This window comes from Thalassophryne amazonica, chromosome 13, assembly GCF_902500255.1.
Source record: "Thalassophryne amazonica chromosome 13, fThaAma1.1, whole genome shotgun sequence".
Lineage (NCBI taxonomy): Eukaryota > Metazoa > Chordata > Actinopteri > Batrachoidiformes > Batrachoididae > Thalassophryne > Thalassophryne amazonica.
In genome coordinates, this window is record NC_047115.1 from 87,666,826 (window position 1) to 87,680,931 (window position 14,106).

General features: G+C 43.6%; 1 protein-coding gene across 1 annotated transcript in view; it reads left to right on the forward strand.

Moving 5' to 3' along the window:
* Nucleotides 1-14,106, forward strand: part of gbf1 (golgi brefeldin A resistant guanine nucleotide exchange factor 1) — a 580,908-nt gene that overhangs the window by 424,155 nt on the left and 142,647 nt on the right. The window contains 2 exon segments of the mRNA XM_034185226.1: nucleotides 7,512-7,594; nucleotides 8,459-8,695. Of these exon segments, the coding sequence (XP_034041117.1) occupies nucleotides 7,512-7,594; nucleotides 8,459-8,695 (320 nt within the window).

Genomic DNA, 14,106 nt, shown 5'->3' on the forward strand with positions numbered 1-14,106 from the left:
AAGTGCTGGCAATCCTGTGGTGCTACTAACGCAGATCATTTTCATGTCTTCTGGGGATGCCCTTTAATATTTCAGTATTGGACAGAAATTATAAAAGTAATTGATGAGGTGATGAAAATTAAATTACCAATTCAATTTGAAATGATGTATCTTGGGAAAGTTGAAACTTTGAATTTAAAAAGAGGGGACGATTATAAATTTATAAGAGTTGTGCTATTGGCTAGTAAAAAGTAATAACCAGAAGATGGCGAAGTGATCTGCTGCCTAAAGTGGAAGAATAGTTTGATGTAATGTTAAGCATTTATAATATGGAGAAATTAACGGTGTCACTAAGATTGGAAGTTGAAAAATTTAACAGTATCTGGGAAGGATGGTTAAAATATATTAGACAACACAGAACTGATTTTGTTTAGGATTGGTTGAGATGTCTGGAGGGTTAAATATCAGTATATGTAGATATAGATTGAAGTTCATGTATATATGTATAGGTCTGTGTGTATTGGTACATGTATGGGACATAGAAGACTGTGCGTTGTGTATGAAAGTTGGGAAGTATAGCAATTTAAGGATCATTACTTAGATCGACTGAAGTATCACACCCTGGTTTAAAGCTACAAGTTCGTATGTTGTTAATGCGTAAACTGAAATCCATAAACTGCTTAAACTAAAAAAAAAAATATTATGAATGATATTCACGTTTTGCAAGACCCGCGTTCACATTTAGGGAGATAATTCAGTAATCATGTTTTCCAATTAACGGTTTGCAGATAAGTCAATTTGCAGCTGATTCACATTTTGGGGGTTAACAAAGAATCAAAAGAATAATAAATGGTAAGAAATGCGATACACATCTATTACACATTTATTGCTGCTTCTCCATCTCCTCGAGGTGACTCTTGTTGCCCTTCATGAACACCAACCTCTCAAAATTGGCATCTGAGAGGGTGGCTCTCTTGGCCCTCAAAATGTCCTTGCCTATTGAAAACAGGTGCTCAACTGCAGCACTGGATGGGATGGCTGTGTTGTACTTGATGAACAGGTCCACCAGCACCTGCTCAACCAAGAAGGCAGCATCAGTCAGGACGTCCTTCCAGCTGGTCTCCAGCCAGATCTTTACCAAGTTCTGTGCCTTGGACTTCAGTGACCTATGGCTCGTGCACTCCTGAGGCTGAGTGAATGCTGCTGAAAAAGTCATCTGCCCCTTCCTCTTCATTACCGGTGCTGCTGCTGCCCTCCACCACGGTCTCCCTCAGGGCTGTCTTCATGGCGGTCTCCATGGCCTTCTTGACCCTGCTGACCTGGCTATGGTCGTGTTTCTCCAGCCAGAACAGAGGAAACTTGGGGTGGAAGGCAGCTGCCAGCTGGCACTCCTGGTCTTCTAAGGAGGGGCCCAAACATTTTTGTGATGCCTGCCAGTATTGCATCTACCAAAGGACTGCAGTATAGGAGGCCTGTGGACTTGGCCTCCTTCAGCTTCATAATGGTAGCTGCAACAGTTGGCAGAAGGCTCCCAAGATAGGCTTGATCCTCTCCCTAAATTTTGTCCAAGGCCCTGGCAACATTGGATATTACCTGGGCATACTCTTTCAGGAAGCTGACCTTGGAATCAGTGAAGCTCTGTAGCTTCAGCTGTGTTATCACCTGGTGGACAGCACCCCTTTTATGATGCAGCAGGTCATTGAGGACAACAACCGAGTCATAGGTGGAGTTCCATCTGGTACTACTGGGGACTACCAACCTCCTCTTCAACTCATCCAGAATGGTGTCTGCTGACACGGTGCTGCGACACTGTTGGTTCCACAGCGCCTGTGCCTTAGACATGGCCTTCCTGTAGGCAGACTTAAATTGAGCACAGGCAAGCACCTTGTCAGCATCCACGCTGGCTACCAAGTAGAAGGTGTGAGCTGCACACCTCATGTGGACTGGAAGGTTGTGGCCCAGGCTACTGGACTCCTCAAGGGCAGCCTCAACAGAGATGTACTCCACCTTATCCATGGTGCCAGCCTCGGGATCCCCCTCAATGTCTTCCATGTCCAAATCGGCAGCAGGCTCAGGAATGTCTGGCAAGAGTTCAGGTTCTCTGCCAAACTGAACAAATGCCTTCACAAAGTTGCTGCCATTGTCTGTCGTGGTCCTGGTCACATTTTCCTGCAGGTGGAACTTGTAGTGGGTGTCCACCATGGCCTCGGGGAGAACATCAAAGTTGTGGTGCCCTTTGAGCCGAGAGCAGGCCAGGACCGCGTGCTGTCTGGTGCGGGTCTTGGGGTCCAGCCAGTGTGCAGTCATCCCCATGTAGGACCTGTTGTGGGCTGACAAACAGTTCGCAGTGGTCGCCACCCAGGGGACATCCTTGAACAATCAGTGGTCGCCACCCAGGGGACATCCTTGAACAATCAGTGGTCGCCACCCAGGGGACATCCTTGAACAATCTGTAATTAAAAATTATAAATCATAAAGAAACAAATTGTAAAATTTTAAATATAATTCAATAATGACTATCTGTATTCATTATTTTTAATAATTGAAACAAGAAATTTAACATTAAACAACATTACAATGAATAGCAATAATATTAAGACAATCATACAAAATAATTTTGGGATTATTATTGTAGTACCTTTCCTATGCAAATCAAGTACGCAAATCAACCTAAGTGTAATGAAATTGCATTTCTAAATGCGGAAAATTTGGATAAAAAGGAAGATTAGGAAAACATGATAATATTAAAAAATATATAATAAATTAATACACAAAACTGATTTCTCAGTTGACCTGATTAACCGAATGGGCAGCAAAAGCTTATACACACTTATACTACCCATTTTACCTCACTAAATTTTACCAGCTATACTAAAATAACACCCAGTGGAGCAAAATGGGGCTGATCACGAAATGGAGCAGACTGACCCAGTGGCTGAAGTTTTATCTCTTGAACATCAGATGCCGCAGCTGCCTCGAATACATTAGACCGACAACCCCACCCAGATACTGGCCAGTGGCCACCATTTTGGAGTGAGCGTTCCCACTCCCAAACGGCCAATAGGAGAGCAGTGCTCGCGCCACACCCTCCAAACTTGCCCAAAGTGAGGCCCACTAATGCTGATGTTAGCGTCTTCACCACCAACCAATCACAGGCTAGGAGAGAGAGAGGGAGAGAGAGAGAGAGAGACCAGTATCTGGCCCAATTTATAGCGGGCCGGCAAAACAAAGGCCAAACAATTGAATAAAAGTGCTTATTTGGACTCAGTCTGCTCAATTTCATTACATTTTACCCCATTTAGTAATTTTCACTTTTCAGTCCCCATTTCGCATTTTACTTCTCACAACAGAAGCAAAAAGAGAGCAGAAGAACAAGCAAAACACAAAAATTTGAAGATAATAATAAACTTAAATGTCTCATCATCTTAACAAAAATAAGTAATAGTGCACATCTCGCTTTGTACAGAATCGCAATGGACTTTGACATTTTGGATTTAACATAATTTATGTTTTCCAAATTAATTTAACATCAATAACTCCCAAGAAATTTAGTATTTTTTACGGTTTCAATGTCATCATCATGTACTGTTAAGCAAGCTTCTACTTGAATTTTCAAATCTAAATACAAATACACTTTGTTTTGCAAAAAATACCTTATAAGATACTCTTCCAGCTGTTTATGGCTGGTCAAGATCTTCCTCCCCAGGGTGCGGCGGGACATCGATGTTTTGCTGGGGATCAAGGCCTTAACCAAACTGACGAATGTGGGGGACTCCACAACATGCAGCAGCAGCATGTTGCATACAAAGAGGTCCATGATCTTCAAGTCCACCACAGACTGGCGGATGCCAGCGCCAGTAGCCGACTGAGCAAAGGCCCCCCGAATAGTAGGCTGGGACAGCTGACTTTTTTTTTTGCGGGTGGCTGACCAAATGAAGACTTGCTGCTGCTGCTGCTAGCTCACGAACACCTCTGTTTCCCACATGAAGAGCCAGCCTTGATCCTTTCTTCAAATTGGATTGTATGGCCTGGGTGGTTCCTCTTCACATGGGAATTTAAATTGCAAAGGCTGGTTGTGTGTCCCTTAATTGTTGTCTCTTTTGGCTGACACAGGACACACTGGAAAAAAGGACGTTTGCGTTCTTCTTGTCCACTGATTGGAAGACAAAGAAATCCTCCAGGTGAGGCCACTGGTTCTGGACCTCATGGCAGGCCTGGGCCTCAGCCTGAGCTGCTCCAGATACCTCCCCACTCGATCCAGGCTCCTCCTGGATGTCATCCTCAGGCCGTGGAACACAATGTTTTCCTCACTCATTTTCCAAAAAAACACCGTAAACTCAGAAAAACAATAATGCTGGCTGGCTCGCTCGCTACTAGTCACGTCTGAAACGCATGCTGCAAGATGAGTTACTGAGCACACGGCTGTCGACGTCATCGGCCAGCAACAGCCAGTCAGAGCGAGCACAGTGAAGTTTTTTTTTTTTTTTTTTTTTTTGTAATTTTGTTTTTGTATCTATCGATATTATATATATATATATATGTGTGTGTGTGTGTGTCTGTGTGTGTGTGTGTGTGTGTTAAAGACCATTTCTATAAAAAAAAAAAGTAAATCGCAGGAGTCACAGTTTCTCTGTATAACGTCATCCATGTTGCATTCAATGTGACTGGTAAAATCTATAACTCTGTCAGGCTCTGAGAGCGCTCACGTCTGTTATTATGAATTTATGTGGAATTGATTGTTGTACAAAAGCTTCAGATAACTGTCGCTGAGTGCAGTTTTAAGCAGAAACAAGGCAATAACCTATGAATTGTTGCTGAAGCACTGAAAGGACCCACGTGCAGTGAAGACACAGTGAGCGTGCCCTCCCCCTTCCGAGCTCCTCCAACAGCGGCCTGACTGTTGCAGACAGCCTGGAGCCAGGAACGATTTTAGTTGTTTACAAACCTTTTTGACTGTTAAACCGTACTCACTTCACCACCAAAAAAAATGTTATCGGACTGAAAGTTATCAGAACTAAATATATCAGAAGATAATTGGTTCAGTAATGTTTTAAAACTCATCTGAAAAGATCATCCGATAATGAAAACGTTATCTTCGATAATTATCTGTTATCGGATTATCGGAACTGTGCCCACCACTGCCTCAGACCAGTGGATTTCTCTACCTACGACTTGCCAGCTAAAAGAAAACGACTTTTTAACTGATATCCTCCTTATTTGCAATTTTGCAACATACAATAATTTTCTGCAAACTTGAGTTATTTACGAGGTCTGTTAGAAAAGTATCCGACCTTATTATTTTTTTCAAAAACCATATGGATTTGAATCACGTGTGATTACATCAGACATGCTTGAACCCTCGTGGGCATGCGAGAGTTTTTTCACGCCTGTCGGTTATGTCATTCGCCTGTGGGCAGTCTTTGAGTGAGGAGTGGCCCACCCTCTCGTCGATTTTTTCATTGTTTAGGAATGGCTCAGAGACTGCTGCTTTGTTTGATCAAATTTTTTTCAAAACTGTAAGGCACAACTGAGTGGACACCATTTGATAAATTCAGCTGGTTTTTGGTAAAAATTTTAACGGCTGACGAGAGATTTGGGTGTGGTAGTGTCGCCGTAAGGACGGCCCACGGCGCCTGACGGCGATCTGCACTTTGAGGCAGCAGCGTCTCGCCGTTTCAAGTTGAAAACTTCCACATTTCAGGCTCTGTTGACCCAGGAAGTCGTCAGAGAACAGAGAACTTTCAGAAGTCGGCATGAGGAGTTTATTCGGACATTCCATTGTTAACGGACATTTTGTAATGAAAGAACGTGTGGGCAGAGTCGCATGTCAGGCCGGACCCGACCGCGGGGGGTCGTGACATGAAAAACACCTCTGTTGGAAACCTTAACGGGCAAGTTGGAACATGCCCAAGCTGTTAAACAATTTCTCAGTTACTCACTTGTTGAAAGCCATCAAAAGCCGCCTGAATTTTACAAATGGTTTTCAACACGGAGGTGTTTTTCCTGTCGCGGCGCACACAGATTTGCCGAGTCGTCACGGAAACGACTCGGCGAATTTGCGCGCACGTCTTTCATTACAAAATGTCCTTAAACAGTGGAATGTCCGCATAAAGTCCTCATGCCGGCCTCTTCTGAATCTTCTCTGTTCTCTCACAACGTCCTGGGTGAATTAAGCCTTAAATTAGGATGTTTTCAGGTCGAAACAGGCCGACGACGGCGCCTGGAAGCGCTGCACGACGTCCCGCTGCTTGGGAAGTCCTTACAGCGACAGAAACACCCCATAATCTCTCATCAGCCGTTAAACTTTTCACCGAAAACCAGCTTAATTTCTCGAATAGTGTCCACTCGGATATTCCTCACAGGTCCAGAAAAAATTTTGATAAACCAACGCGCGCCGTCTCGAGCAGCATGTGAAACAAAGGAATTCAGCCGAGAGGGCGGGACCACATCTCACTCAAGGCCTGCCCACAGGGAAATGACATCACCGACACGCGTGAAAAAACTCACGCATGCGCTCGAGGGTTCAAGCATGATTGGTGTAATCGCACGTCATTCAAATCCATATAGTTAAAAAAAAATAAAATAAAAGGGTCGGTTTATTATCTAATAGACCTCATATTTTTGGATTAGCTGCTGCAAATGCAACTATTTTATTAAGTGTTTGTTTGAGAGCCTAGGGAGGCTCATACCGCTGTTTGGTCATCTGGTCTTTGAAGTATTTGTTTGCATTTCCAAAAGGTCAGCTGTGGTTTAGTCAAGAAGCTCAGTGCTCAGCCAGCAGGCTTCCATACAATCAGAGAGCCAATAAAAGTGGCGCCCGCCACTAAAGTTACTTAGGTGCTTGCAGCGCGTAGTCATCACCACACCATGTGTTAGCCGCACCGTTATAAATAGGAAAACTACACATGGGCATCTTTCTAATTAATTCCTACTGCCATGGATTTGACAGTGACATGAGCTGTTTTCAGAGAGGTGCAGGTACAGTCACTAAAGTATACTTCATGATATTTAGTCTGTCTAGATTTTGTCAGTATGATTTGCCAGATTCTGCTGTTCAAAGAACAACACCAGTGTATTTTTGTGAGGGTGACATGCCGCTGATCTCAGCCTGACAAATACAGCTCTGATCCTCAGTCACCTTCCACAGTCTCTCACGTCTTCTGCTTATTTTTATTTCTCTGTGTTGCCTCTCGTACATACCTGCAGGACAGTCCCTGCCATAGAATTCAGCCTTGAGACTGTCAGTCATCACCGGCTGGTTGTTTATTTAAATCAGGCTTTTTTCTCTAATCCCCTTTTTCCTCACACTATAACTAAAGTGTATTAAGTAACACATAACATTTTTGATTGAGTTAATTAAGTGCTGAATACCAGAGACTTGGGTGTTTAAGTTCAGTTTTTGAGCTCCGTTGACTGACATGTTGATGGCGGAGTAATTTTTTTTTCCTCTCATATGATGTTGAAATTAAGTTTATGCTTGACAGCAACATGGTTGTTTTATATTTTAATCCATTGTGTTTGTCCTTCAATAGCAATTTAAGAAGAATCTAAAAAGTGTAAATGGAAACAAAGACTTTGACCAGGACATGTTGGAGGATATCTACAATGCTATAAAGTGAGACACTGCAACACAACACCCACATACTGGAAATTCAGGAAACAGACAATTCTTTTTAAGTTTAGAAGTGAAAAATAACAAACTTTCACTTGACTATCTGTAATTAGTAAACATGCCTGCAGAATCATTTTAACCATTCCTAATTCCAATAAGACAGTATGAGGCAGAGTCTTCAAAATCAGTCCTCAAGTAAAAGTACAATTACTACCATATAAATGATTCAAGTCAAAGTAAAAATTAAAATCAAATAACAGAAAAATGTACCTACTTACTAATTTATTCAACCTTAGATCTGTGTCATCTCTTTGCAGTTGTATCATGAAAATTCTAAAACCTGGAAGTTCTTAAACTTGGGGCGTTGGAGTCCTTCATCTCCTTCTGCTTCTGCTGCCTGTGTTACAGCATGGGTATTGTGTGATTGGTACATTGACAGATTCCAGTATCCCTCCAGTAGGGCTGGGTGTTTAAATGATCTTGAACCAGGATCCCAATCCAGTTTATGCCAATTTTGGTGATAATCCCTGTAAAATGTTACTCTGGTTAGCTCTAACAGCCTATGGCTATCTTTGTGCGGCCACTTCAAGTGCATTAAGTTGAAAATTAGGGATGTCCCATGCTGATTGAAATGATCACAATCAGGTTCAATTAAGGCATTTTTTGATTGATTGGTGTTGGATAAATTCAACCTGAGTCTCTAAATAAGTGTGCCTCCCCTTTGGCTTTGTTTCTGTTTTTTGCCGTGTTAAAATGGGGACCTACATGGCAGTCACTTTTCAGATTGTGATATAATTGTAAATTCATGTAGACTGTCAGATGGCGGTGTAGCAATGCGATGTCACCGATTGTGTTTGTGCTCTGTAGGAATGAGGAGATTGTAATGCCAGATGAGCAGACGGGTTTAGTGAAGGAGAACTATGTGTGGAGTGTGCTGTTACACCGCGGCGCCACCCCTGAGGGGATTTTTCTAAACCTGCCACCTGGCAGTTATGACCACGACCTGTTCACCATGACCTGGGGTCCCACCATTGCTGCCCTCTCATACGTGTTTGACAAGAGTCTGGATGACACCATCATCCAGAAGGCCATCACTGGTTTTAGGTAACATCAGCCGGACGAATACCTCTTCTCCAAATGAAAATAAATACAAAAACAGTTCAAGTCGATCACATGTTGAATGCGTGTACATTGGTACAAATAAATAATTGGCACATTTATTTATTTCAGATCAAGCAGTCTGTCTCTCCCCCCAAACATCCTTCTTTGTCTTTTTTTTTTTTGTGTGTGTGTGTTGTTAAAGTTAAGGAATTTTGTTAAACACACTGCAGGACACATCCTTAGGCTTGGTGTGTCAGCATGCACCATGCATCGCCACATCCACCACACCCCACTAGACCATCACCTCTGGGGGAGGTGATGGGCCTTGCCTCCACGCACAGCCTCAGCTCCGGAACCACTCTCCTTGATAGGGGTTGGACCTTATTCTTCTCTGGAGTTGCCCAGGGGTGAGGCGCCAGGCGGGTGTGGGGACACTCATGAGTCCCCGGCTGAGCGCAGCTACGTTGGAGTTTACTCCAGTAGACGAGAGGGTTGCCTCCCTGCGTCTTCGGGTGGCAGGGGGAAAACTCTGTTGTTTGTGCGTATGCGCCAAACAGCATTTTGGAGTATTCGGACTTCTTGGAGTCCATGGATGGAGTCGTGTATGGGGCTCCGGTGGGGGACTCCATTGTTCTTTTGGGGGACTTCAACACACACGTGGGCAATGACAGAGACACCTGGAGAGGTGTGATTGGGAGGAACGGCCTCCCTGATCTAAACCTAAATGGTCGTTTGTTATGGGACTTCTCTGCTAGTCATGGACTGTCCATAAAAAAACACCATGTTCGAACATAAGGATGCTCATAAGTGTACTTGGTACCAGAGCACCCCAGGCCGAAGAGCAACGATCGATTTTGTGATTGTATCATCTGATTTGAGCCCACATTTTCTGGACACTCGGGTGAAGAGAGGGGCAGAGCTGTCAGCTGATCACCATCTGGTGCTGAGTTGTATCGGGGGGTGGGGGAAGACTTTGGACAGACCTGGTAAGCCCAAACGGATAGTGCGGGTGAACTGGGAACATCTGGAGGAGCCCACTGTCCAACAGATCTTCAACTTCAACTTCAAGGTAACTTTGTGTAACTCTGAATGTTTTTTTCTGTCTTGCCTCTACTGGTGGTTGGCTCTCACTGCGGTATTGTATCACTTCCTGTTCGGGAGCACAGCGGTGTTTTGCTGTATCTGTTAGCTGTTTAATCTGCGCAGTTAGATTGATCTAGTTAACTAGATAACGATTTGTTTCACAGTGTAATCTTCACGTGCCTTAACTAAAGCACTCCCTCTGCTGAATCACCTCTAAATTATTTACACATTATTCACTTTGTGTGTTTTTAGGAATCCGCTAGCTTAGCGCAGCTACTAGCTCTTAGCCGGTTTAGCATGGCGGCTTCTCCTGTCTCTCCCGCACTTTTCTGCTCTGGGTGTGAAATGTTTAGTTATTCCTCGGCCTCCTTTAGCAGTAATGGTACTTGTAATAAGTGTAGCTTATTCGTAGCTTTGGAGGCCAGGCTGGGCGAATTGGAGACTCGGCTCCGCACCTTGGAAAATCCTACAGCTAGCCAGGCCCCTGTAGTCGGTGCGGACCAAAGTAGCTTAGCCGCCGTTAGTTACCCTCCAGCAGATCCCGAGCAGCCGGGAAAGCAGGCCGACTGGGTGACTGTGAGGAGGAAGCGTAGTCCTAAACAAAAGCCCCGTGTACACCGCCAACCCGTTCACATTTCTAACCGTTTTTCCCCACTCGGCAACACACCCACCGAGGAACAAACTCTGGTTATTGGCGACTCTGTTTTGAGAAATGTGAAGTTAGCGACACCAGCAACCATAGTCAGTTGTCTTCCGGGGGCCAGAGCAGGCGACATTGAAGGAAATTTGAAACTGCTGGCTAAGGCTAAGCGTAAATTTGGTAAGATTGTAATTCACGTCGGCAGTAATGACACCCGGTTACGCCAATCGGAGGTCACTAAAATTAACATTGAATCGGTGTGTAACTTTGCAAAAATAATGTCAGACTCTGTAGTTTTCTCTGTTCCCCTCCCCAGTCGGACCGGGAGTGACATGTTTAGCCGCATGTTCTCCCTGAATTGCTGGCTGTCTGAGTGGTGTCCAAAAAATGAGGTGGGCTTCATAGATAATTGGCAAAGCTTCTGGGGAAAACCTGGTCTTGTTAGGAGAGACGGCTTCCATCCCACTTTGAATGGAGCAGCTCTGATTTCTAGAAATCTGGCCAATTTTATTAAATCCTCCAAACTGTGACTATCCAGGGTTGGGACCAGGAAGCAGAGTTCTAGTCTTACACACCTCTCTGCAGCTTCTCTCCTCCTGCCATCCCCTCATTACCCCATCCCCGTAGAGACGGTGCCTGCTCCCAGACCACCAATAACCAGCAAAAATCAATTTAAGCATAAAAATTCAAAAAGAAAAAATAATATAGCACCTTCAACTGCACCACAGACTAAAACAGTTAAATGTGGTCTATTAAACATTAGATCTCTCTCTTCTAAGTCCCTGTTAGTAAATGATATAATAATTGATCAACATATTGATTTATTCTGTCTTACAGAAACCTGGTTACAGCAGGATGAATATGTTAGTTTAAATGAGTCAACACCCCCGAGTCACACTAACTGCCAGAATGCTCGTAGCACGGGCCGAGGCGGAGGATTAGCAGCAATCTTCCACTCCAGCTTATTAATTAATCAAAAACCCAGACAGAGCTTTAATTCATTTGAAAGCTTGACTCTTAGTCTTGTCCATCCAAATTGGAAGTCCCAAAAAACAGTTTTATTTGTTGTTATCTATCGTCCTCCTGGTCGTTACTGTGAGTTTCTCTGTGAATTTTCGGACCTTTTGTCTGACTTAGTGCTTAGCTCAGATAAGATAATTATAGTGGGCGATTTTAACATCCACACAGATGCTGAGAATGACAGCCTCAACACTGCATTTAATCTATTGTTAGACTCGATTGGCTTTGCTCAAAATGTAAATGAGTCCACCCACCACTTTAATCATACCTTAGATCTTGTTCTGACTTATGGTATGGAAATTGAAGACTTAACAGTATTCCCTGAAAACCCCCTTCTGTCTGATCATTTCTTAATAACATTTACTCTGATGGACTACCCAGCAGTGGGGAATAAGTTTCATTACAGTAGAAGTCTTTCAGAAAGCGCTGTAACTGTTGGGAAAGTGTAGTGACACGGACCCACAACAGGGGGCGTAAATGAACGGACACTAGAGGGAGTTAAATTAGAACACTTTACTGTTGTGAATGTCACAACCACACACAGCAGATTATAGAATAGATACAAGTCAATGAATGAAGGTGTCGTGTGGGCAGGCTCGACGATAGGAGACGCCGGTCTGGAGATGAACCGGAACCACACGATTTCCACCACCACCGAACCCGAAGGATACCGGAGCCGCCAAGTCCCGAAGTCCCCAGGTGGCCACCGCCTCAGCGTGTCGGATCTGGTACTGCTGGCGGAGAACAAAGACAGTCAAGTGTGGGTGTGTATACACCCCGTAACAATAACGGTGGGAATTCCACCTCCACCTCTAACACACACTCGTGCAGCGTCTGTTTAACCATTTATCTGACGGGAAGTAGGACGAAACAGTCGCGACGCACGCCGGTCCTCTGGTTAGACAGCTGCAACACCATAGCTCTTGGAATCAGTCAATACAGGCAGAGAAAGTTACCTCTCAAAGAAGTTGATATCTCGACGTGGTGGAGGTGTCATCCTGCTTTTATCCAGGGTGAGATGCAGATGATCGGTGACAGCTGTCATAGTTGATGAGTGACAGCTGTCACCTTGGCTGTTCCTGTAAGGCGGCAACGCCCTCTCGTGCCTGAAGTCCGCACTTCAGGCAGGGCGCCCTCTGGTGGTGGGCCAGCAGTACCTCCTCTTCTGGCGGCCCACACAACAGTAACTAGGTTTAAGGATATGATTCCTTCTTTATGTTCTCCAATGCCATATACCAACACAGGGCAGAGTAGCTACCTAAACTCTGTGAGTGGGATAGATTATCTCGTCAGTAGTTTTTTATCCTCATTGAGGACAACTTTGGATGCTGTAGCTCCTCTGAAGTGCCTGACTCCGTGGTATAACTCACAAACTCGCAGCTTAAAGCAGATTACCCGTAAGTTGGAGAGGAAATGGCGTCTCACTAATTTAGAAGATCTTCACTTAGCCTGGAAAAAGAGTCTGTTGCTCTATAAAAAAGCCCTCTGTAAAGCTAGGACATCTTACTACTCATCACTAATTGAAGAAAATAAGAACAACCCCAGGTTTCTTTTCAGCACTGTAGCCAGGCTGACAAAGAGTCAGCTCTATTGAGCCGAGTATTCCTTTAACTTTAACTAGTAATGATTTCATGACCACCTTTGCTAATAAAATTTTAACTATTAGAGAAAAAATTACTCATAACCATCCCAAAGACATATCATTCTCTTTGGCTGCTTTCAGTGATGCCGGTATTTGGTTAGACTCTTTCTCTCCGATTGTTCTGTCTCAGTTATTTTCATTAGTTACTTCCTCCAAACCATCAACATATCTATTAGACCCGATTCCTACCAGGCTGCTCAAGGAAGCCCTACCATTAATTAATGCTTCGATCTTAAATATGATCAATCTATCTTTATTAGTTGGCTATGTACCACAGGCTTTTAAGGCGGCAGTAATTAAACCATTACTTAAAAAGCCATCACTTGACCCAGCTATCTTAGCTAATTATAGGCCAATCTCCAACCTTCCTTTTCTCTCAAAAATTCTTGAAAGGGTAGTTGTAAAACAGCTAAATGATCATCTGCAGAGGAATGGTCTATTTGAAGAGTTTCAGTCAGGTTTTAGAATTCATCATAGTACAGAAACAGCATTAGTGAAGGTTACAAATGATCTTCTTATGGCCTCAGACAGTGGACTCATCTCTGTGCTTGTTCTGTTAGACCTCAGTGCTGCTTTTGATACTGTTGACCATAAAATTTTATTAGAGATTAGAGCATGCCGTAGGTATTAAAGCCACTGCGCTGCGGTGCTTTGAATCATATTTATCTAATAGATTACAATTTGTTCATGTAAATGGGGAATCTTCTTCACAGACTAAGGTTAATTATGGAGTTCCACAAGGTTCTGTGCTAGGACCAATTTTATTCACTTTATACATGCTTCCCTTAGGCAGTATTATTAGACAGCATTGCTTAAATTTTCATTGTTACGCAGATGATACCCAGCTTTATCTATCCATGAAGCCAGAGGACACACACCAATTAGCTAAACTGCAGGATTGTCTTACAGACATAAAGACATGGATGACCTCTAATTTCCTGCTTTTAAACTCAGATAAAACTGAAGTTATTATACTTGGCCCCACAAATCTTAGAAATGGTGTCTAACCAGATCCTTACTCTGGATGGC